Source organism: Akebia trifoliata, chromosome 10, assembly GCF_017979445.1.
Source record: "Akebia trifoliata isolate Shusen 1 chromosome 10, ASM1797944v1, whole genome shotgun sequence".
Lineage (NCBI taxonomy): Eukaryota > Viridiplantae > Streptophyta > Magnoliopsida > Ranunculales > Lardizabalaceae > Akebia > Akebia trifoliata.
Window position 1 is genome coordinate 30,158,470 of NC_141384.1, and position 21,995 is coordinate 30,180,464.

The 21,995-nt window shown below is 34.5% G+C and overlaps 2 protein-coding genes across 2 annotated transcripts; both read left to right on the forward strand.

Moving 5' to 3' along the window:
• The first annotated feature begins 3,049 nt into the window (after nucleotides 1-3,049).
• On the forward strand, nucleotides 3,050-5,439 carry LOC147393766 (putative WRKY transcription factor 43). The gene is made up of 2 exons (XM_086456419.1): nucleotides 3,050-3,488; nucleotides 5,036-5,439. The coding sequence occupies exons 1-2, from the start codon at nucleotides 3,106-3,108 to the stop codon at nucleotides 5,211-5,213; spliced, it is 561 nt and encodes a 186-aa protein (XP_086312545.1). The 5' UTR covers nucleotides 3,050-3,105; the 3' UTR covers nucleotides 5,214-5,439.
• Nucleotides 5,440-8,092: 2,653 nt separating this feature from the next.
• On the forward strand, nucleotides 8,093-19,475 carry LOC147393767 (protein SGT1 homolog). Its single transcript, XM_086455752.1, has 10 exons — nucleotides 8,093-8,445; nucleotides 11,129-11,198; nucleotides 12,500-12,624; nucleotides 15,661-15,820; nucleotides 15,966-16,062; nucleotides 16,245-16,310; nucleotides 16,674-16,812; nucleotides 17,918-18,003; nucleotides 18,154-18,258; nucleotides 19,151-19,475. Exons 1-10 carry the CDS (start codon nucleotides 8,286-8,288, stop codon nucleotides 19,256-19,258), a joined length of 1,116 nt encoding a protein of 371 aa, XP_086311878.1. The 5' UTR covers nucleotides 8,093-8,285; the 3' UTR covers nucleotides 19,259-19,475.
• The last annotated feature ends 2,520 nt before the right edge of the window (nucleotides 19,476-21,995 follow it).

Here is a 21,995-nt window from a genome sequence, read left to right on the forward strand (position 1 = left end):
AGAGATTCGGGTTCAAATCCCACCAGCATCAAGTTGCTGTACTCATTAAAAATGGATTTACTAATCAAAAAAAGAATTGTTATAGGTAAAAGTTAGTGTGAAAATTGAATTTAACTTAAAACAAGAAACCCTGGAACAATAACACACTAATACAAATTAAAAAAGTCAACAGATGTCAACGAGCTTTAACATTGATTAACAAATCGACGTCTATCATGTTGATGTGGAAAGTCATCGAAAATCGACATCTAAAAGTTGGAACAATTTTTGTGCCAATAATTTCATACCAAATTTTTTCTTTAGATGATGATTTTGTTAAAATCCACCATCTCTCACCAAAAATCAGGTGATGTCTATTGCTGTTAAAATATTTTGAATTACAAAGTGGATTTTATTTTTTTCTTCTCTTGTTTTGCTAGGCAAGTTCAGGGTCACTGGTCAAGAAGAAGATGGATTCAACGGGGTTTGAACCTCCATTGCAGGATTAACACTCTACGAGCCTTACCAACTTACTTAAGATGATACAAAGAGGAAGATAATGGTCAAAATGATCAATAGCTATCGTTACTACATTATAATAATGGTCAATAATGTAACTGTCGCTACATTATAATAACAGATAATGATCTAAGCCTATAAGAATATCTCCAACCATGACTCAAATTCTCACTTCGATTTCAGTAAAAGTTTGAGTAAAAGCGCCATTTGATATAAAACACTCCAGAGGTAAACTGAAAAAATTAGTCTAGCCTTACTAATTTAGTAAGATTCTTAAAAGATGATCTAATGCCATAGAGTTATAAAATTTTAGAAATTGGGTAGTCATCCATTTTCAAACTAGAATTTTTTTTTTTTTTGGAATATGAGTTTTTCCATGAAATCTAGAAGGCTCTAATGTTGGATTGTCAATGTGGTAATTCGTTTGGTCCGACGACCCTTAGTAAGATTTGAAACTTACTAAGTAAGTAAGAAACGTATTTTCTTAAGTTTTACTCAAACTCTCTTTGAATATGAGTCTGGGTAAAAGTCAGTTTGATCTAAGGAGTAGAGAGCAAAAAAAGGACGATTTTACTCAAATTTTGAATTTGAGTCGGACTTTGGGTAAGGGCTGGAGATGGCCTAAAGAGAGATTAAAAGTTGAAGACTTGAAGTCATGTTTCAAAGTTCAAACATCTCTACTGAACTCTTGAAACTAACTGATATGGATCGGTTGGTTAACAACATTTGATCAAATTTTTGGACACAGAACCAAAACCTAGGATAGATGACCATGTCAACCATACAGCAAGTATGGCACATGTGTCACTGTAGCGTAATTTCTCTGAAGCTATGACCATAACATCATCCTCATACATTATTATTAGAAAATGATAGTATACACAATAGGTGGATACAGTCGCAGCTTCGTCTCTATGTAAACCATTGGCTCTTCGTCGAGATGTGCATTGCATCAATCCAATTACTGGATTAGTTTTATACCATTCGATGGCAGTGTTACACTGACGTCCAGTGATTAATGGTTTAGATGGAAAGGGATTTCGTAGGGATTGCTTTAGAATGGAATCCCTAGGAAATCTCTTCCCACCTCAGCTGTTTGTTGGGTTGGTAGACACAACAAACAGCGTAGATAATTGATTTATCTGTTTTACAGAAAAGACTCGGTCATATTTTTTAATATTTAAGAAAATGATTTTATACCCAATTTTGTAATCAATTAATTTTATGAAAAACATGTAAAATCGTCATATATTGTACAACCACATTTGCTATTTACCTTTCACATCTACAACATTCAATTCAAAGGCATATAAGATGAGTTTATCAAAGAGTAAGTCGAGATCCCATACGGTGTCCTGTTTCAATAGATATGAACAGTGTCTACGTGGCACAATTTGATTTGGAAATAAACACATTGGGATGGGTGAACGGCTTTATTTGAAGCCTAAGGTGTTTTAAACACCAACTAAATCGTGTCACAAACGCGACACCCATTGGATCTAAGTCTTTTTAAACAGTGTCTAGGTGGCACAATTTGATTAGGAAATAAATCCATTGGGCTGTGTGAATTACTTGATTAGGGGAAGCAATCCTATGTAAAACTTAAAATATTGGGAGTTTAATAGTCGTTCATTTGTAAAGACACGGATCTGGAGAGAAAAATAAGTTTTATTTTATTTTATAATCTAATTCAAGTCATGATCACAAGAAGTTTGCTACAGGGTGCTACAAGAACTTGTGTTACGGAGGATCTGTTTCCTTGATTAGGAGCCCAAGGTGTGTGTCTTAACTACCAATTAAAACATGTCACATAGACATGTAACATTTTTTTATAGGAATGAGACACTATATTAGATCCTGAGTATTTTGAGTAGGGATCCTGAATGGTATCCCATTCCTAACTAAGGTTAGGTGGCACACCATTTTATGCCATGTGGCATTTTTGGGACTCACTGACCATATGGATATGTGGTCCATCTGTCGGTGAACTTAGATATCAAAAATCATAATATTTGACAACTAACACCCATCACCAATCAAACTAATCTTTTGTGTGTATATTCACCAAGGGATGAACCCCATATCCATAGAGTCAACGAGTCACCAAAAATGCCATGTGGCATATGATGGAGTGCCACCTGACCTTGGTTAGAAATCGGACACCGTTCTGGATCCCTACTCTTTCCTAAATCCAAGTCCAGGGTTTCCTATGAATCAATAATTTTTCCTAGAGATCAGTGTAGGAATGTAATCCTCAGGAAGTATCTTCTGATGATCTAAACCATCCGATAGATACCTAGAATTTTCGTAGATAATAAAACGAGACAGACAGAGATAGAAAGAGAAAGAGAGACGAATACAGTCTACATAAGCTAGCTTTGGTGATAACGATACATGTTGTGCACGTCTACTAAATAGGGCAGTTGAACAGAAGTAGGTGAAATGTAGTTGGCTTTTTAGCTTTGGGTGCAAGAGTAAAATATACAACTCTCCTTCCAACTATAAATAACAACCTCTCTACCTTCTCTCCCCTCTCTCTCTCTCTCTAACATCTTCAACCCCTTCTCACCTTCTACCGCTATTGATCCTCTCTTCTCTTCTTTTCTCATGAATAATTACAACTTCACACCCTCATCACTTCCATCAACTTCATTCAACCCACCTCCCCTATTACACCACCATCAACAACAACAACTACAACAACAAGATTCTCGAATTGCTACCGACATCGATTGGGTCAGTCTCCTCTCCTGCCCAATAAGATTTGATGATCAAAACCTGGGTTCGACGAGTGCATCTATATCAGTTGGGAGTAAAGGAGGAGAAGAAGACAAGATCAGTGGGAAGGATAAGGGGAAGGTGAGCAGAATTAAGAAGGTGTATCGACCTAGATTTGCTTTCCAGACTAGGAGCCCGGACGATATCCTCGACGATGGGTATCGATGGAGAAAATACGGGCAAAAATCTGTGAAGAACAACATCTATCCCAGGTTTGCTACTGTGCCCCCTCCATTACGTTGCATGTGACATGCACCACATACATAAGGTGGCGTTTGGAAAAAGCGCTTTTTGATAATTTCATTATCTTTTTAATTGATTCTAAGGTGTAAAGAAGATATAGGCAATCTCTAAGATTACCAATAGATGTCATTGAGTCTAATTCAATAATAAGATGGAGCAATTATTTGGAATATTATTTAATCCCTTAAACAAAACTCAAAATTCTAAATTTGTGTTAGTTAATATAAGGACCAATCACAAATAGTAGAAAACAACGATCAAATTTCGATCCTATAGACCACAAACTAATTCATCTCATGCAAAATTAAGATTTTTTTTAATTACCTTCTTTAATTTCATTTTCACAAGAAATTTATCGTATTTGCCAATTTTTACTTTTAACTTTTGTTTTAAATAGATTCACAAAAACTGATGAAAACTAATGGTGACACCGATCAGACTTGGTAAGTTGGTTGGACCATTAAAGAATTAAAAATAATAATGTGACTTTATTTTCCTAAATTATCTTCTTTTTTATTATTTATAAATGTATTATGTATTATATTTAACATATCTGATTATTAGAGATATTTTCATATAAACGGTTCCCCCCCCCCCCCCGCGAAAAGATCATAGGGGTATCAACGAAAAAGAGATCAACTTTTGACGAATTTACATTGTTCATTTTAATTACCAAAACATGAGCGATAAACCTGCAAAACAGTCACTTTAAAACCACCGAATTCGTTACCGTTCTGAATTTTTTTATAACGTAAACGTGATCATTCATGTTTTGGTAATTAAAATGAACAGTTAGCTGGAATCGTAAATAATTCATTTTCAGCTCACAAAATGGTAATTCACCCAAAGATCATATACTTGAAAAAGGAAGACTCCAAAATGGAACTTGATCGTGGGACGGATGAAAAATGACTAATGGAAAAAACACATGATCCCAACATTTAAAACATGAAATTCAATTATTGGGAATTATGTGTATCTCAATAATACACTCTGATAATATACATCCTTGTGATAAAATTTGACCGTTGAATTTCGTGTTTTAATGGTTGGGTTCATGTGTTTTCCATTAATCCTTTTTCACGGGTCACCCGATCCAGACCCTTTAAAAGGGGTCAAAACTCTGTAATATGAAATGGCTCATAAGACTAAAAGCTCGATTGGATCAATGGTTGAAGCACCGATTTTTCTGTGACAAAACTGTTTGTTCCACTCCCACTCTTTGGAACACGCGTGTCTTCGAGATAGCATACTTATATAGTACAATGAGTACATTTTTTATAAAATGAAATAAATAAATAAAAACCAAACCAAGTGTACGTATGTACTTTTTGATAAATATTTTAAAAACATGTATCGACTCTCGTAATTTTGACAAAATACTTGCCTGTTTTCGTGAAACACCATTTTTTTCCATTTCAATGCTCTTGTACATATTTACCTTCAATACTTCAAATGATAATGCCCTTAATTCTTTTGCTTTTCTCTTTGTTTCTGCTAATTAACATGAATGAAGAAGTTATTACCGATGCACGCATCATACATGCAACGTGAAGAAACAGGTTCAACGGCTATCAAAGGACACGAGCATCGTTGTGACAACATACGAGGGCATTCACAACCATCCATGCGAGAAACTGATGGAGACCTTAAGCCCTCTACTGAAGCAAATGCAGTTTCTCTCCAGGTTTTAAACCTATCTAATTGGTCTAATTAAACCGAGGACCAGACCCAAGAAGAGTTCATGGCCTTGAAGTTATACAACATTGCTATATTTATCTATAATTAATGTGAAAATGGGAGGGAAGATAACCTGAGGTTGGGTGGATCTCCTGTATAAACTGAACCAAATTGTGTATTATGACATAGTAACCTTTATGTACCATTGCCATGTTATTGGTGATTATAATGAATCTAAATCTTTTAATCGATCGGGAATCGAATTGTGTTTCTTTCCAACTCTAGGTCTCTTTTACATGTCATGTGCTGCAGTTTATTATTCTCTAGTGGTCTCACGAACAAAGAGTTGGCATTGATAAATGTGCCAGAATAGAGTCATGATTTTCTGACGCCCTCTCTGACACACGCCTCGTGTGGCATGGGCTAGAACCATAGATTTTTCCTTCAGGATACACTAGTACTGTGCATCCCCATAAATATTTGTAATTGTTTATCTCAAGGGAAGAAAATTTATGATTCTAGTACATGCCACATCAGGGAGTGTCTGTCAGAGGGGGGAGTAAGAAAATCATTATTCATTAAATAAAATAAAAAATTAAAAGTAAATAAAGTAGGACGCATAATTTACATGGTTCAACGAAGTTTATGTCCATGGACAATGATGCAATCTTTTCATTATTTTCATGGAAATTAGGTTTAATTTACAATCTCTCAAAGTGATTGAATGATGTGGTAGGTAACCGGATCAGGGAGTATCAAATATGAAACAATGACATCTACCCTCATCACTTGGGCATGGAGTGGCATGTGTAGAAATCTGATTTTATTGAGGATAATTCTTGGATAAATTTTATACGAACTCTAATAGGTATTTATAGAGATTACATCGACTAAGATATGAAAATTAGCATAATATTTAAGGGGAAAACTAGCACCCAAGACCTCATAGGGACGTTAACATTGACCACCAATTCACTTTTCAATAATACCCCTCTTAATTTTATTTTTTTAGTGACAAAGACAAGGGTATGTTAGTTTTTTATATAATAAATGTTAAAGACGTTTCAATCTTTTGATTTAAATACCTATTTTGTAGTAAATATTTTGACAATCAATGCCAACATAATAAATGCATTTATTAAGGATATAATAAATGTATTTATTATGTAAAAGACTAACATACTCTTATTTTTTTCACTAAAAACAAAATAGGGAGGGGTATTATTAGAAAAAAAAAAAATTTGGTGGAGAATGTTAACATCCCAATGAAGTCTTGAACGTTAGCATTCCTCATATATAAATATTTTATTTTATTAATATTCCTAGTATAGAATATCCTAATTGATATTGCTACATTAATTATTTTCCATCACTACCTTCCTTTTGTGATAAGATACATTGATAATGATATAACGTATCTCATGCTTCATAATATGATGCATCGTATTCTTTTACACCTTCCCGCAATTGCATAGTCTTTTAAAGAAAGAGTATGAAATTAGTTTAAATGAATAACTCATATTGATCTCATGAAATACTTAATGATGGATAACTCTAAACGTTTATCAAGTTGGATGGTGGTCACCATTTGTTTGTGAACTGTTAGAGCCGATAACCCATTAAATATATATGTAAATTTAGTATGAATAAAGGATTGTGTGGTTTAAATACAAGAACTTTCATTGAAGAAATTTTAGATAAAATAAAAATCGAGATCGTAAGGCATTAACTAGTGAAGTAGGGAGATTTGTAGAAACATAGAGAAATACGATACTTTCATTGAAAAAATAAATAAATAGTAATAACGGGAACAAAATGATTTAGGTTCGACAATGATGGTGGCGCCAACGTCAAAGAACGGCACACCAAGATTGATGTGCTAAAGTAGAGCTTGAGCTTTGATATCATGTATCATATTCTCTTATAGTATGGAGATGTTCAACCTACACGTGCCTATCTAGCTAAGTATTAGCTCTTGAAAGTATAATATTGATTGAGAAAAATATGATACACCCATGCACGGGTAACTTTACCAAGAGGGTTCATTGGAAATTAAATTATGCAATTTCTCCTCGTTGAATCCTAAACTTAGTCAAACTTCTACTTTATGGCCAAGCGTTATGATGAACAATGTCATTGAATGTAGTAAAATAAATAAGGAGTGTCCCCATGCTCTTTTGGGATGGGTCCAATCCCTACAACCGCAAGTCCCAACCATACATAATTTTTCTAGCATGCAACAAAATAAGTTGGGAAGCCACCTAACATGGTTTCAAATCTTGTTCGAGACTAAGATGTATCTTTCATCAATGAGATGGATAGACAAGGCATCTCAATCCTGAAGAATCTTGTGAGATAAACGAGACAACCCAGTTGAAATTTTGAAAATCCCATCCAAGTCAGTAAAACTCAGTCGAGTCTACCGAGATTTTATATATTTTATTAAAAATAATTTATTTTTTTATAATTTACATATATATTATCTAAATAAAATATGATTTCATGAGTTTTTAGAATTTAAACATATGTTATCTAATGAGAATATGATTTCCTGATTAAACATCTTCTAATCAATCTTATTTAAAATATATATATAATCATGATTTGTCTCGTAGGAGACGAGTTGGCTCTTTCGAGATAACTAGGTCTCGTCCATGAACGAGACGAGACGTCAAAGCAAATACCGCCCAGCGGTTCAGAAAACGAATTTTGATATTAAATATGTAGATTCAAATATATCCGATCGCAATTGTATCAAGTTTAGAACTGAAATAATGTGGCACGTAGAAGAAAAGGTGGATTGGGAGTAGGTTTACAACCCAACTCCAAAGAGTACCGGATTAACACCATAAAATAAAACAAAGCACAGCGAGTCAACCGAGTCTACCCCTCTCGTGGTTGAAATCTCGCAGAGAAGTCTACCCAGAAGGCGGAGAGTCTTTTAGACTCTGTTTCCCTCTATCCTTCTCTCTCTCTCTCTCTCTCTCCTACTTCACATCGTATAAAAGCAAAGCTAATTCTTTCCTCTTATTGCAATCGATCCCTCGTCCCTCTCTCTGTATCTGCTCAAGCTTTTATTCTCTCTAATGGCGTCTGATCTCGAGAAGAAGGCCAGAGAAGCCTTCGTTGACGATAATTTCGAGCTTGCAGTCGATCTCTACTCGCAGGCCATTGATTTAGACCCTAAGAATCCAGATCTCTTTGTAGATCGTGCTCAAGCTAACATCAAGCTCAAGAACTACACTGGTATCCAATCTCTATCTCTCTCTCTCTCTCCCCTCTATTACTGTTCTGTGTTCAAGCTCTGTAACCATCGAAAGTTCTTATTGAGCCTTTTTATTTATTTATGAAGATTTCTGTTTGTTTATTGTAGTTTATTTGTTCTTGATTAGGTATTATTGATGCTTAAAATCTCTTTATCTTGATGATTGAGCCATGCAATAATTTGTTTCTATGAATTTTATGGTTCTTGCTTGGAGTTTGGATTTCTTAATGTAAAGTTACTCCTTTGTTGGATTTCTGTAATTTTTTGTTAAGTTACTTGTAGTGTTCTTTGTTCAGTTGTTGCAAAAAAAGAATTTTAAATCCCTTAGCATGTATCAAAAACTAAATTAGTTTCGAAATAAGAATTTTAAATTTTGTTTTGAAATAGATGACGATGAAGATGACAATGGTTGTACTCTTTATAAATCTCTGATGTTGTTGTTTTTACGTTTGACTTTGTGCTGCATCTCAGAACTGGTCAACTGGATGAGTAGATATTATGATAATTAGCTGTGATGGTTGCAAATGGGAGTCAATTGACAAGCTATCTTGAGTTTAGTGCTAGGATTGCAATTTCGCACAAATAAATCAAATGAGTGTCTCCTCTTGTTTATGCATTGTGATTCTGCCTTGATAAGCAACCGTCACAATGAGTGAGTGACATAAAATGGATTGATACGTGCCTATATGTGTGGAAGGGATTAGTGTTTCTTGGGATGCTTGAGGAGCATGGGACCATAACTCACAAGAGGTAGCTTTAGTGTTGTTTTAGAATCTGTTTAGGTGGGACCATGGTTTTAAAACACGATTTCGCATCTCGTCTCATCCATGCTAGATACCGAGTCATCTTGGACGAGTTTTTTAATACATTTGAGACTTCTCATTAAAAAAACTGAAAAATGAACATGGGTTTTTATATCTCGTCCGAAAAATTGACTTGTCCATCTCGTCCATGCCTGTTACCGAGACGACTCGGGCGACACGCCTCGGTCTCAGACGAGTTTTTAAACCATGCGTGGGACAGGGGTAGTCATTCTCTACATAAATAATGAGGTTTTCTTTGTTTCTTAGTTGTGCTTTGTATCTTGAATTAGTCATCTCGGCCACTTAATTAATAAATTCGAGTTGCTTATAAATAAAAAAAAAATGGTGGTTAGATTGTGTGAATAAAAGTGTTTTATAATAAGAAGGAATTGTTTCTCTTAATTGGAAGTTAGGAGCATTATGACCATTAGTTTAGCTTTATTTTAGGAAAATTAGTCTTAGGAGATGATCCCACGCAGAATTCTTGTATTTAAACTATGTAGTTGTTTTAAATTAAAACCATTTCAGAGAATTATTGTATTCTTGATTTGAAAGGTAACTTCTTAAAAATGAAGTCCTACAATTTGATAATTAGTTCAGCAACAGCACTTTACCAATATTAAGAATTTAAATGTAGCATTGAAGCAGTACAACCATACCATACTTGTCCAACTATCCAACTACTTAGCTCTAGCTGAAAGCAATTAGAGTTGTTTGAGGAAACATGTTTTGGAAATATATGTGGAACTAAAAAATAATAGAAAAATATAATGAAAGTACATGAACATAGGAATAAATTAAATGTGTTGTGGTGATGCAAATACGATATAACTGTACTAAATATACATAATGCTGATTAAAATGATGACTTCCTCAATGCTTGATCCATATTCTTACATATTTACAACAGGCATTGGGATGCAAACAAGAGTTTATCAGGCTTGAATTATTTGTATCGATATTCTGGATGGTGAAACCCCTAAAACCTTGCTTTCTTTTCAATGAATTATTTATTTATCAAAAAAAAAAAAACTGGGCATGTAAACCTTATATACAACAAAAGTTATATTTCTCTATTTTAGGGCTCTAACGTGGATTAAAAAGTGAGGAAATGTCTTTGTTCCCTTTTTTATGCAATATAAGAAACTCAAGAGAGAAGCTAACCATTGGATTTTGGGCTATAAGTGTTGATTAGTAGCTGTCTTTGTGGTATCCCTGAAATTCAGTTGAATTAGGTCTTCATATTTCGTTTTGGAGAGATTTGAGCTTGATTCTATGGGCAGGGTGACATAATTTAGAGGTTCCTTATTAAGTCATTTTACAGGGAGAACTGCTTCAGCTATATGCTTTACCAACACTAGCACACTCCAGAAATACCAGTGTTGGGAGCTTTGACACTCTTGACTGTTAAAGAAAATCCTTACGGGGAACCATAAACAAAATGTAGCATAAAGAATGTTGCAATGGATGTTGAGATGGATAAATATGAAGACTGGGAAATAAAAAAATAAAAATTAAATTAAAAATAGTACATTCAAGGAAATTTAGGAGTAGCGCTATAGGGGAAAAGACGAGGAAAGTCAATTAAATTGTTGGCATATACAAATGAAAATAAAAAATGACAAGGATGGTGGTGCAAAAAAGGATTTTAAGATACATGCCCTTGACTAAAGATATGGCTTTATTGAGCTGAATTATTGATTTAGGTTGTTTCCTTGGCGAGTTGTGATTGGCTTACAAAGGATACTGGTAATTAATATGTACTTGGATCACTTGTAGACCATGTTCATTGTTACCATCTTTATCTTTTGGTATTTATTTACTAAAATTGATAGTTCATTTGTGTACATTGTATGGGCAGAGGCAGTTGCTGATGCAAACCGAGCAATCGAGTTGGATCATTTGATGGCTAAAGCATATTTGCGTAAAGGGTGAGGGCCTTATACTTTCTGATGTATGATATTCCTGCTTGATTGATTGATAATTTTTGTTTAAAAAGAAAGAAAGATATATTCCTGCTTGTTTTTGTCATTATGAACCTTTTTTTAATATATATGTAAATTTAGTATGAATAAATTGAGTTTATGGTGTAGGCTTTTAATATAAGCTTCCATGTAAATTTCCAGATATGCAATTTAGGCAATTGGTGTGTATGCTTTTTACAGCTTTGGGATGATATATTTTGTTTTGATGTTAATTGTTTTTGCATGTCTTGTTTGGTTAGTTCAGGCTCTGTTTTTTACAATTCTACACCAAAAATCTTTGTTTGATTTAGATTTCGGTCTTATCTGTTATGCATATATTTTACTATTTAACTTCAGGGCATGTTTTGGAATCTCTATAATTTGAGTTGGCAGGGTTCGAACTTGTTGGTTCAGATTGCAAAGGTCTTTCAAAAGAGCAACTGTTGACATAAAAAGTGATTGACGAAGAGAAAAAGAGGTGGGGCCAAAACATGCCTCCTACACTTCTACCAAACTGGGCCAAGTGGAAGTGCTCAAACAACATATTCTTGGTGGCCCCATTTTTCAGATTCCCAAATTTCCCTTTTATGTTCAACTGTAAATGATTTAAGCGCTCCAGATGCCTATTCTCTTTGTTCACTGCTTTACCATGACTCCTCTTTTCACATTTTATATTCTGCTATGTATAGGGCTGGCAATGGGTCGGGTGTGGGTCGGATGAAGCATGTATCCGTATCCTTATCCAACTCTATATCCGATTTTTTATCCAGTTTTGCTAAGGATATCCACATCGGATTATTTATCCAATTTTTTAAAGGATATCCATATCTGGCTTGTACCCAAATTTCAAGTGGATATCCTATTCTGATATATATACCTCATTGTGAAGATGATGGAAGAACCTTAATTTTGGGTTATACATATATATCTTTTTGTGAATTTACTGTGTTAAACTCGGATGGGATAGAATGCATATCCATTTCTGACCCTAGAAAATTTCAGATAAAATAATTACTGATAAATTTACCCGAATTCTTAATTGGATAAAAAAAATTGTACCCATACTCGAATAACTCTGGCCGGATGAGTCGGGTAAGTGGATATTATCAGAGCCATTGCCAACCCTTGCTATGTTGATTTTTCCCATCTTTGTGTTAATGCAAATTCTCCATCCATATCAAATCTTGTTCTTTTCTCCTGATTCTGGATGTCTATTTTATTATTCTCTTTGTAACACTCCTTTTAAGGCCATTCATTTCTATCTACAGTACTGCATGTATTGAGCTGGAGGAGTTTCAGACTGCCAAATCAGCCCTTGAAGCAGGTGCTTCTTTGGCACCTAGCGAATCAAGATTCACTAATTTAATCAAACGGTGCGATGAACTTATTGCAGGTTTGTTTTTTTCGTAACAATACTTCATTACGTCAGTTTTTAGAACGAAATTACCGTCATGTTCAGATCGCAATATTTTCCCAATATTTAGAATTAAACCAGATTTTGTGCTGTTCACATTCTTCGTGGGTATTATCTATGATGTCTAACACACCACAATTCCCACTGGTATTGATGCTACACCAGGTTAATTTTATTTCTGGTTTATATTGGTGTTTTGTCTTATCAAACTGTCGGATAGTAATATTGTTGGTTGACTTTCTAAAGGATGTATAGGAAGGACAGCAAATTTGCATTCCGCTGCTTTATTGGCTGATTGATGATTATTTGTTGCTTGTATTTGTCTTTGCTACCAGTTCTAAATGTTAGTGCCCGGTGGATGTTCTTTTTCACATTTCTGTGTGGGTGATACTCTTTCCTGAGCTGCCAATACTCCAACTGCAAGATCTTGATCTTGACTGATAGGATGAATCCACCTCTCTTCAATTTGTAACATTGAGTCGTCCACAAAATTGAACCCTCCTGTTCCAGCTTTCATGGCAATGCCTTTCTTGAATCTGTTCTTATCATTCTGAGTCCCCCTATAAACACCACACCTATATGCGACTCTAGATCTACAACAACCCTAACCTAAAGGATCACACCCAAAGTTGCCAACTACAGCTTGCGTCCATAGGTTAGAATCTTACTCTTAAATTCTCCAAAGCCATTGTCCCAAAAGGTCTAATTTCATCCATTTTAACATTCTAATTCCAAGCCTCCAATTTATTTTGGATGTGCATATCTTTTTCATATTACAAGCTAATAATTTGGAGAGATACCCATTCCACCGAAAATTCCTAATTTCTTCTCTATTCTATTCACCTTAGCTGCTGGGATAAAGAATGAAGACATGAAATAAATCAGGATGCTAGATAGGCAGCTTTTTATCAAAGATTATTCTAACCCCCATTGACAAATTACGTAGTTTGCCATGATATCCTATCAATCCTTTCTGCATTTGGGTTCCAAATCAGCTTAGACCTGTAATTGCCTCCCAAGGGGAGGTAGGGGTACATTGCGGGGAGAGAGCCAACAATAAATCCCAAGGCTTGCAGTAGCTCACTCTGTTTATTAACAATTTCTCCCTCCCCAAAAATCTTACCCATGATTTCCTGCTAAAAAGCATTATAAATGTAACTTTGATCATTACACTATTTTGTTCTCTTTTTTTATTTCCCTAGCGATCTCCTTCTCTAAAGACAAAAGTATTAGCAAGAATTTGATCTGATAAGAGTTCAAAGACTAACAAGAAGCCTTGGAGTCAAAGTTGCAAATTTCACATTAACAATACCCAATACTAATATAAATATATAAATGCTATGGATCTTCGTATGACATAGTTATAAGTAAATCACTCATCATACATTCATAACAGGCGAAAACAGCCTATTAATCCTGATTCTTTCTGATATAATAACATGATCAAATTAAATATTAAATTCATATATCTTGATTCGTTATTTGGCCTTTAGTTCCAATCATAGTATGAAATTTCAACATATTTCCATTAAATATACCGAAATATTGCCATTTCCACAAGTTCCAACAAATTTAACCGACAATTTCTTTTTGTATATATTTCGGTGGAAATCGCTATTCATTTCACGATATATTTTGATGAATAGTGAATTTCGATCAAAATTATCAAATCGTAGGTATAAAAATGCAATATTTCGATGGAAATATTTTGATGAATGGTAAATTTTTACTGAAAAATTCTTTTTTTTGAAAAAAAATTATAATTGCTTTTAGAAAGAACTTATAAATTACACGTACTATTTACTAATAAAAAATTGCATATAACAGTCATCTGTTAATGCAAATGAATTATGATTAATTAGTTTTCTATATCGTCTTATTTTAATATATTCTAAGCATATTAATACATTTATATAAGCACGCATACAATCAACCATGTTTCAATTAGTTGGATACATTAGCAATTTATTCATATACTTATTCAAATAATGAAATAAATATAATAATGCACGAATGCAATACTTAATAGTTTCTTCATTTTAATGTCTTACATATTAAGTTGTATGTAGTTAGTGCAATTATTCTTATTTCCATTGACAGCCACTCAATACATGTGTGTATGTGTTACAAAATGTAGTTGATTTTCAATTTCACACTCAATATGATAGTTTATTGTATTTTGATGACTTAATGAGTGTGTTTTAATGCCTATTTTATCTTTTCCTACGGGTTCAATGAAAATTTCTTTAATATTTCAATCATTTCCAAAAATTGTATTCATTTCCACACTGATCAAAATATTTCCACGAAATGTTTCCATTTCCAAACTAACCGAAATAGACACCGAAATCGAAATTTAATACTTTGGTTCCACTAGATAATAAACTAAGCAAAAGTCTACTAAGATTGTATGGGCATGTTAATGAAGGTCGATTTCATCCCTAGTTAGAAAAAATATTCGAGTTGAAGGTCCAAAAGGAGCAAGAGAAAGACGAAAAGATCTTTTGATGGAAACAATGGATGTAGGTATAAACTCAATCTTAATAGCAGAAGACTTGGCTTTGGACCAAGTAGAGTGCAGCAACAGGATTCATTTAGCCAAACCAAAGCTTTGGGATAAGGCTTGTTGTATCTTTTGATATTTTCTCAGTCAAAAAACTTGAACAAGTTTCCAACAATTACGCATATAACATTTTCTCCTTTATTTTAGTATAGTTGGTTAGGCATTTAACTTTGAATCAAAGAAAGGAATACAACCACCTTGGTGAATGCATGATATTCCTTTGTGCTTGGGTGCTTGGGATGGTTTGTGTCATTTTCTTCATGGTGATCATTGGTATTGGCAGCACTTCTCCACACAAAAAAAAAGAAGTCATTGGTTTTGGCAACCAGGTTTTAGAGGTAGATGTGCTGTCACTTCAGAATTTTCACTATGCCATGTTTATATCTTTATATTGTCTTTTTTTTTTTTTTTTTAAATTTATCTTAAAGGGCTATTGTCAAGTTTTTTTTCAGAGGAATCTGGTGATTTACCAAGTCAACAGATCCACAATGCTCCAACAACTGCTGTATCTTATTCGCCAGACGTAACCGCAGAAACTGTAAAAGATGCTGAGCAGATAAGTGATAAATCCCTTCAGCAGACATGGGTACCTCCAGCTAAACCAAAATACAGGTGCTTTGCAACTCTCAATCCTACTAGTTTAATGTGCCTCGGTATTTCAAATGGGGAAAAAAAGAGAGGACATTTTGAATGATACCAAATCATCGAAGTTGCTGACTGGTATTTATGTTTTGTGGTCTAAATGATGGTTTCACAGGCATGAATACTACCAGAAGCCAGTGGAAGTGGTTTTGACCATATTTGCAAAGGGCATACCAGCTAAAAATGTGGTTGTTGACTTTGGTGAACAGATAGTATGTTTCTCTCTTCTAAACGATGGTGCTTTATTAACTATTCACCAATTGATTTTGTAGTTGTGCACCGTGTGGCGTGTACCACAGACCTGAGATTAAAACACTGCATTCGCACTTATACCTATGAAAAATAAAATAAAATAATGGGCTAATAAGATGTTTACTATACTCTCGCCTTGCAGTTAAGTGTTACAATTGATATCCCAGGCGAAGATGCTTACCGTTTTCAACCTCGCTTATTTGGAAAGGTACTTCTGTTTGTGGGAATAATTCCATTTGAGTAGGCAAAATTTTAATTATTTTCTTTGTTACATACAAAGGAATTGCTAATGATTGGTACACAGTTGATTTATGTACCACTGTTTCTATCTCAATATCTTTTGTCCTAGCATTTCTAGCCAACTCAGCTAGAAGATATGGGACAGCTTTGGCATAACATATCAAAAGCCATCATTGTAAATATATGTATTAGTTTAAATAGTGTATATTCTATTTTACTATTTCAACTTCCTTAGCAGATTACCAGGATATCTTCTTAGCACCAATTAGTCTGGTTATAATTTGGATTGCTAGATCACATTGCTTTTGGTGTTTGGTTTTATGACGAGCAGATAATGCCTGAGAAGTGCAAATATGTAATTTTGTCAACCAAAATTGAAATTCGCCTTGTGAAAGCTGAAGAAATCAACTGGACATCTCTGGAATTTGGTGGGGAAATTACAGTTCCACAGAAGATAAATGTATCATCAGGTAGGTTGTTCTTGTTTAATTTACAGAGCTACTTATTAAACCTTATTTCTTAAATTATTTCTCACACCCTAATTAAAGATTAAGACACCAGCCGAACATTACAAAAATTTGGTCAAGTTATTAACTCAACAGTACAAAGCATTATAACAAGTTCAAACAACTTCTGGAGTTGTTTACAAATTAGGATTAGATATAAAATCCTAGAGAAAGAGAGTTTCTATTGGCACCCCAACTTTTACTTTTTCTGAACCATTGATTTTTTGTAATTTGTGTGTAACAAGTAAAAGTTGGGGTGCCAATAGCAGCCTCTTAATTTATGGTGTCTCCCGTTATGGTGTGTCCGTTTTTACTAACTTTTTTATGTGACCATGTCTTGATGCCCAACCTTCGTGAATGCAACCATGTGATTGTAGCCTCTGATCTCAGTTATTCTCTGTGAAATTTTGCTTTGTAGAGTGTGTGTGAACGTATGTCTTTCGAAATGCTCTCTTTGGGTATGCCATGATTTCATGTGTATAGCATTATGTTCATTCTCTACTTCTTTTGAATTAAATGTTGCCACCTTTATTTTAATTGATGATAGGAGTTCCGTAAATTGGTTCATGTTTGAGTTCCTACTTGTAAACTATAATTGGAAAAATATTTCTTTAGTATTTGATTATCATATACAATATGGGCAAATTGGGCTCTTTATCCTTTAATCCGGACCCAGTATATGCCTAATACTTTTGCTGAGATATCTTCTTTTCATGAATTTCAATAGAATAATGATTTTCTGACGCTCCCCTCTGACATACGCCCCCCCATGCCCCCATCACAGAACTGTAGATCATTTGCCTCTGGATACATAGAACCATAATTCTTTTTCTTGTGTATCCCAAGGCAAATGATCTACGGTTCTGTGCTGGGGGAGTAGGGAGCGTATGTGAGAGAGGGGGGGGGGGGGGATCAGATTATCACGACTCATTTCAATATGAATGCATTTTTAACACTTCTATTCACTTATCCCAGAAAAAGAGGTTAAAAAACTCCAATTTATTCCACATATCCTCGTTGTCTGATCTTTGGATACCGATAAACTTCCTCGTGATTTTGAACTTCACAGGTGTTAAATCTCAAAGACCGACATACCCATCTTCAAAATTAGGAACCATTGATTGGGATAAGTTGGAAGCCCAAGTGAAGAAAGAGGTTTGTCAGACACTTCATAGCTTTTGTGCAGGAGCATTTTCATGTCCATTATTTTCCGCAAAGATCAATGAAAAGGGTTTCACACCTTTGAAGCTACTTAATGTTTAATTTATCAGTTCAGACATTATCCTATAGTGATCTGATTTTCAGGAGAAAGAAGAGAAGCTAGAAGGCGATGCTGCTTTGAACAAATTTTTCTGTGACATATACCAAGATGCTGATGAGGACACAAGGAGGGCCATGAATAAATCTTTTGTAAGTCTAATTGTTTTCTTGTGTTTCAACTACTCCATGGTCACCAATTTTGTCAAAATTGAATTGGATTTTATAAAGGGAATGTGATTCAGTTCAAATCTTTGGATCCTACAATTCATAAAAAAAAAATTCTGAGCTAAAAATATGAAATAACACACAAGCTTGTTCTTCAAGGAAAAAAAAAGGAGCCTAGGTTCATGTGTCATCACGTAAGCAATCAAGGAATGATAAGAATCATGTGTTTTGTGTCACTCATGTTAAGTGATGTTAGGTAATTACTAAAAACATCAACTCTTTTTTCATTATTTGTAAGTAACAAAATAAGCATGCAGGAATCGTAGTTCTTGCATATAAAAAAAACATGCCTATTGTTTTTACTCAAATTGCAAGAGTTTGATAGATTTGTGATATTCAATCATGAATTATACTCGAATTTTAAGATTCAACAGAAATCTTAAGCTTTTCTCTTAAATGATTTATACATAAGATTCAGATCTTTCTGGTCAAAATTTGATTCGAATCGTGGAATTCTAAATTATAGGATCTATAACAGCAACGCACATCTAAAAACAAAGAAAAGCTTATTTTGTCAGTTATTTTAAATTTGATCATTTTTAGTAGTAGATTTGGAATTGTTGCTGGATTTCATTAACCCAAGACAAGTTTTCGAACTTCATGAAGATTGGTTCATTATATCCTTCTATTTTGGCCGAGATCTGAACAAAACCTTGACCCCTGCAACATTGAATGTTTCCGGAATATTTCAGTTTGTTTTGGAATATTTTCGTTTTATTTTCTCCTGACCGAAACTTTTCCTTTAGACGAGATTTTAAACCTTGATCCGAAGTCTAATGTTTTAGTTGTTAACTTAAATGGTGTATCCATATTGCAGGGAGAGTCAAATGGGACGGTTCTGTCCACAAACTGGAAAAAAGTGGGTAAGAAGAAGGTGGAAGGCAGTCCTCCTGAAGGCATGGAGATGAAGAAATGGGAGTACTAAACTCATCCTCCATTTCGGATTCTACTGTAACATGCAATCGTTGATCTTGCTTCATTTATTAGACTTTGTCAGGTTGTGTTTCATTTATGTCTTTAATAGCTGTGTTTGGAATGTGTGGCTCTTTAAACTGCAATAATTTTGTGAATGTTTGTGCATTTCTGGACATTGGACTTGGCTTTCATTTGTGGATATGTAGAAAAATTGGAAGACTGAATAATGTTTCCCCTCTCTTTAGCTAGTGCGTTGTGATAATCGGACGCGTTCCTTTTACATACGCCCCCATCACAGAATCATAGATCATTTGCTTCGGGATTATGGTTCTGTGATGGGGCGTATGTCTGGAGGGGGGCATCAGAAAATCATTATTCTTAGTTATTTATTAAGGGTTTTGTCGCTTTGATAACGTGTGCCCTTAGTGCAATAAATACACATTGGAAATTGGAATCCAAGTGTATTTTAATAAAAATTAAGGGCATTTTCGGTACAAAATCAAATTTTCAATGTGTATTTATTGCACTTCAATGCGCCTCGAAACTTTATTTTCATACTAAAATTGCCCTCAAATTTTTTTTAAGGTGTATTTAGTGCATGTTAACATGTGCCCTAAGGGCACACTTTAACAAAAAACTCGTGATATAATAACATGTGGATTCTCTCCTACAGATGAGGAAATCATGTTAAAAGGTTTGGTCTGAAGAATATTTTTCTATTGCGGGAGAATTGTTATATTGCAGTAGATTTTTTTTTTAGACCTGCTATTGCCATGCCAGCTTTTACTAATGCCACACCAATTCCTGTAAATCACCAAGGAATTGCACTCATTTGGTGAGGCGTTAGTAAAAGTTGGTGTGGCAATAGCAACTCTTTTTTCAGAAATAATTTTTCCTACTGATTTACCCAGACAATCATATAGGCCCTTCTTGATATATATAGTTGAAAAGCTGGTTTTTGGCAATATGATTGGTATTATTGGACTGCAACTTTGCCATTTGAGGGATGCTGAGGTAGCAAAACTCTTGAGCCCATTGTTGTCATCAGTGGTGGGGCCCATTATTATTAAGGATGTGGGCCCCAATCCCAAATAGAGAAGTTCCTTGACACTGAAAACAGGACTTTTTTTTTAGGTCCAATAAGGTTAGAATGTGATGGAAGAAAATATAAGATCAACACATGAGGAGCTCCTCATCCCCTTATTTCAATCTATGTAAATAAAAATAAAGGAATAATATATCTAGAACTTAAACTAAAGCCATACTTCATTGTGATCAACATCAAAGTCCCTGAATTGAGATACCTACTCAAGTTCGTATTCCCCGATGCCTGATCAGAATTCATGTCCACTACATTGAATCGTCGAATACCTCATGTCATCTTAACCTTCCTTCCTAGGAATCGTGGCTTCCCCTATGTTTATGCCCTTATAAGTGAAGTTCATTTTGCTATTGTTGAATTTGAACTCACCCCAATTCTTGTTCTTGAAGGGGACTTGAGTGATCAATGTCATATCAAACAAATTGGATCCATTCTTCGTCCTCCGATGCCTATGGAATCGATCTTAATTTTGGGAGATTCGACACGTAGCACAATTAATCCAAGTACTGCAAATACTATGATTTGAAAGACAATAAAAATGAACAATTTGATTTTTTTTGTCTTCCTTTGGAGCTCATTGGGTTGAATCGTGACCAACTCTTGGTCCTTTGGTGTTCATTGGTTGGTTTGGTCTTTCGGGGTGAGTTAAAAGGAAGGTTGGGAGGGATGAAGGTCATGGGGGTCTTGTGAAAATAAATAAATACATCTACATGTTCAAAATTAAGAGAATAACATTCTTTATTCATCATCAAAGATAGAAATAATCACAATTATCATTGAAAAACTAACTATGTGAAAGGGTAATTTGTGTATTTCAAATATCTTATACATGTGAGATGAGGTCCAGCGACTATTTAGAAAGGAAAAGTTTATTAAATGTCTTGATAAGCTAGTCAATAATTTAGGGATTATTTAAAAAGAAGTCCCATCGCGACTTCGCAAGGTCATTTAAGTAATTTTCCTATTTTAATATATAAGTCCTTCTTTCTTAAGGCGTCGGTGGCGTTCGCATTGGAATTCTAGGCTAAGCTACTAGAAACTAGAAAGGGCACGTTGTGAAGTATTGTTCGTATTAAATCATGTGGGCCTCACGTCGCATTTAAGTTAAAAAAATTTAAAGATTTGTCATTAAGGGGCCAACCAAAGAAGTCCAGATCTTGACCACTAGATTGTTGGTTTTCTATTCAAGCACACCAACCCTTTTTATACATAGTCTTTCCGCCCATGTTTAGCCTGTTAGAGTATTAATTTATGGGGTTTTGTTAACGTGTGCCTGTGCCTTAAGGGGACACGTTAAGCTGCATTAAATGAACTTCCAAAATTGATTTTGCTGCTAAAAAAAAATACCTTCAAAATATTTTTTATTATAAAAAATACCCTTAAATACTTGTTTCCAAAATGTATTTAATGCAACTTAACCTGTGCCCTCTCTACTCTACTCTACTCTCCCTACATGGCATTCTACAAAATCGTAGATTTTCTTTCCTCGGGATGCACAACTGCATATCCCCCATAAACATGTGTAGTCGTGCATCTCAAGGAAAAAATTTACGATTCTATCACATGTCACGGTCGAAGAGTAGAAGGGGAGTATGCTAGAGGGGAGAGTCAAAAAATCATTTTTATTTAACAGATCAAAAAACTC